At 40.3% G+C, this 1982-nt stretch overlaps 1 protein-coding gene across 1 annotated transcript in view; it reads right to left on the bottom strand.

Annotated features, from left to right (window-relative positions):
* Positions 1 to 1982, bottom strand: part of LOC105809113 (ceruloplasmin-like) — an 89705-nt gene that overhangs the window by 51885 nt on the left and 35838 nt on the right. Inside the window, 3 exon segments of the mRNA XM_012642858.1 lie at positions 589 to 800; positions 1065 to 1205; positions 1555 to 1685. Of these exon segments, the coding sequence (XP_012498312.1) occupies positions 589 to 800; positions 1065 to 1205; positions 1555 to 1685 (484 nt within the window).

The raw sequence follows: 1982 nt of genomic DNA, 5'->3' as shown, positions 1-1982 counted from the left end.
CTCTATAAAAAAGACACCTGCACCCGAATGTTTATAGCAGCACAATTCACAATTGCAAAGATGTAGAAACAACCCAAGTGTCCATCAATACATGAGAAGCTAATTCTTCAGTACAAGGGTGGACTAGCTATACTGAAGCAGGATGAGAATGAGGCCAAAGGTTAGGAGGTTAAAGGAATTCAGAAAGAGATGATAGTGCCTAAAATAAGGCAGTGGTATTGGAGACTTAGTCATTAATGTGCAGGTGAGAAAGAAGGAGCTGTCGATGGGAGTCCAAGTTTGTTGACATCATTAACTAAGAGACAGAATAGAGAAGAAGAGGCTGACAGGGGAGGGAGGGGCAGTAAGTGGCTGTTCAGAAGGAAGTTAAGGGTTGAAATAGTTTTGAGATGTCTGTAGGACATGCCAGGGTGTGGGTGCTCATTGGGCTGAGGAAGATACAGGTCTGAAGTTGAGGAAAGAATAGAATTGGGAGACATCAGCACACAGAAGTTGAAGCTGCTGATTCCTGTGGCCCTGAGACATCGCCATTCCTTTGCAGTGGCATCTCTCACCAAGGCATACCCAGACATAGGCCTCACGACTGACCTGTTTGCCATCCTCCCCAAGACTTCCACTTCTGCACACGAGGAGAGGCCCTATAAGACCACCGTTAGTGTCTTTCGTCCCATTTACTGCAGAGTAGTAGAACCAGGTCAAGCAGCTGGGATCCATGGAGGTAGGACCTACATCTTTTGGAACTTCCCATGTATAGACAAATGTTGTGCCAGGATTTACACGTGTGGAGGGTGGAGGGGTACCTAGCAAGAAATAAGCCTTTATAAAATAAAACCTAAGACCATAAGTACCCTCTTCTAGACTGTGAGATCTTTGAGAGCAAGGACTATATCTTGCTCACCTTGTAGCATCTTGGAGACAGTTGAAAAGGGACTAAAAAAATAACTCTGCCACAAAAAAGTACACAGAGCTGTTACAATGTGACAAGTAGGCTGCACGATTTTATGAGGAGTTTTCTTTTCTTGCTGACATTATATGAAAGTGTGGCTCACGTGAACGCTACTTACTTCCGCCAGGTGTTTTGTAGAATGAGCCCTCATTGCTTTTGCTGTAACGCAGTCCACGAGGCTGCATGCTGAGTGGCAAGGAAGCATTGTTATAGAAAGTGACCCTGATGATCTGTCCCACCTCTGCCTTAATGACAGGGCCTAGAAACCAAGAGTCATAAAGGGAATTGTCAGGTTGTGTTACGTAGACAAGGTTCTATTAGGGAGAAATTAAAAGGATGACACCATGAACCCAGAAATGGCTCCAACTCCAAGAGGTTCAGATGATTCAGGGACTTATAAAGTCACTTTGGATAATCATCTCATTGGATTTATAGGGACAGAAAAATGTAGTTAAAATCATTGGGTGAATCAATATATTGATTTCACAGGGTTATAAGATTATATCTAAAATATCTATAATTGTGAGTTGGTGAATACTGTTTTGAGTGCACAGAATATGTATAATATAAATGGTTTATAACCCCGCAAGCTATGAATAGAATTTTACCAAGAATTCCAAGGTGTTCTTCTCTTGACTTCTGTTTTTGGAAGGAAGCATTTTTATATTCACAGTAAACTAGTTTTTTGTAAGTTCCTCCAATTCTGGTTGGGCTTTGTTCAAAATATGGCTGGGATTCACTGGGCAGAGAAAGCAGATACACAAAGAACTTTTATATTTACAGTGATCATGTGAAAAGAAAGCAAGAATCCAAACACATCTGTTTTAGAATACTTGTAATTTATTTCTGATTATAAAAGTAATGCATGCTCATTGTATAAAATTTGGAAAAGAAGGAAAGATACAACAAAGAAAATTAAAATTTCCATAGTCCTACCATTTACATATAACCACATCAATATTTTCTCTAGATATCCCTTCAGTCTTTTGCTTATGCATGTGTACATAGTTACCTGTGTGTGTCTACTTAGTCATTT

Source organism: Propithecus coquereli, unplaced genomic scaffold (assembly GCF_000956105.1).
Source record: "Propithecus coquereli isolate 6110/MARCELLA unplaced genomic scaffold, Pcoq_1.0 Scaffold19, whole genome shotgun sequence".
NCBI classification, from domain to species: domain Eukaryota; kingdom Metazoa; phylum Chordata; class Mammalia; order Primates; family Indriidae; genus Propithecus; species Propithecus coquereli.
The sequence above is the reverse complement of the archived record's forward strand: the minus strand, read 5'-3'. Positions and strand labels throughout refer to the sequence as shown.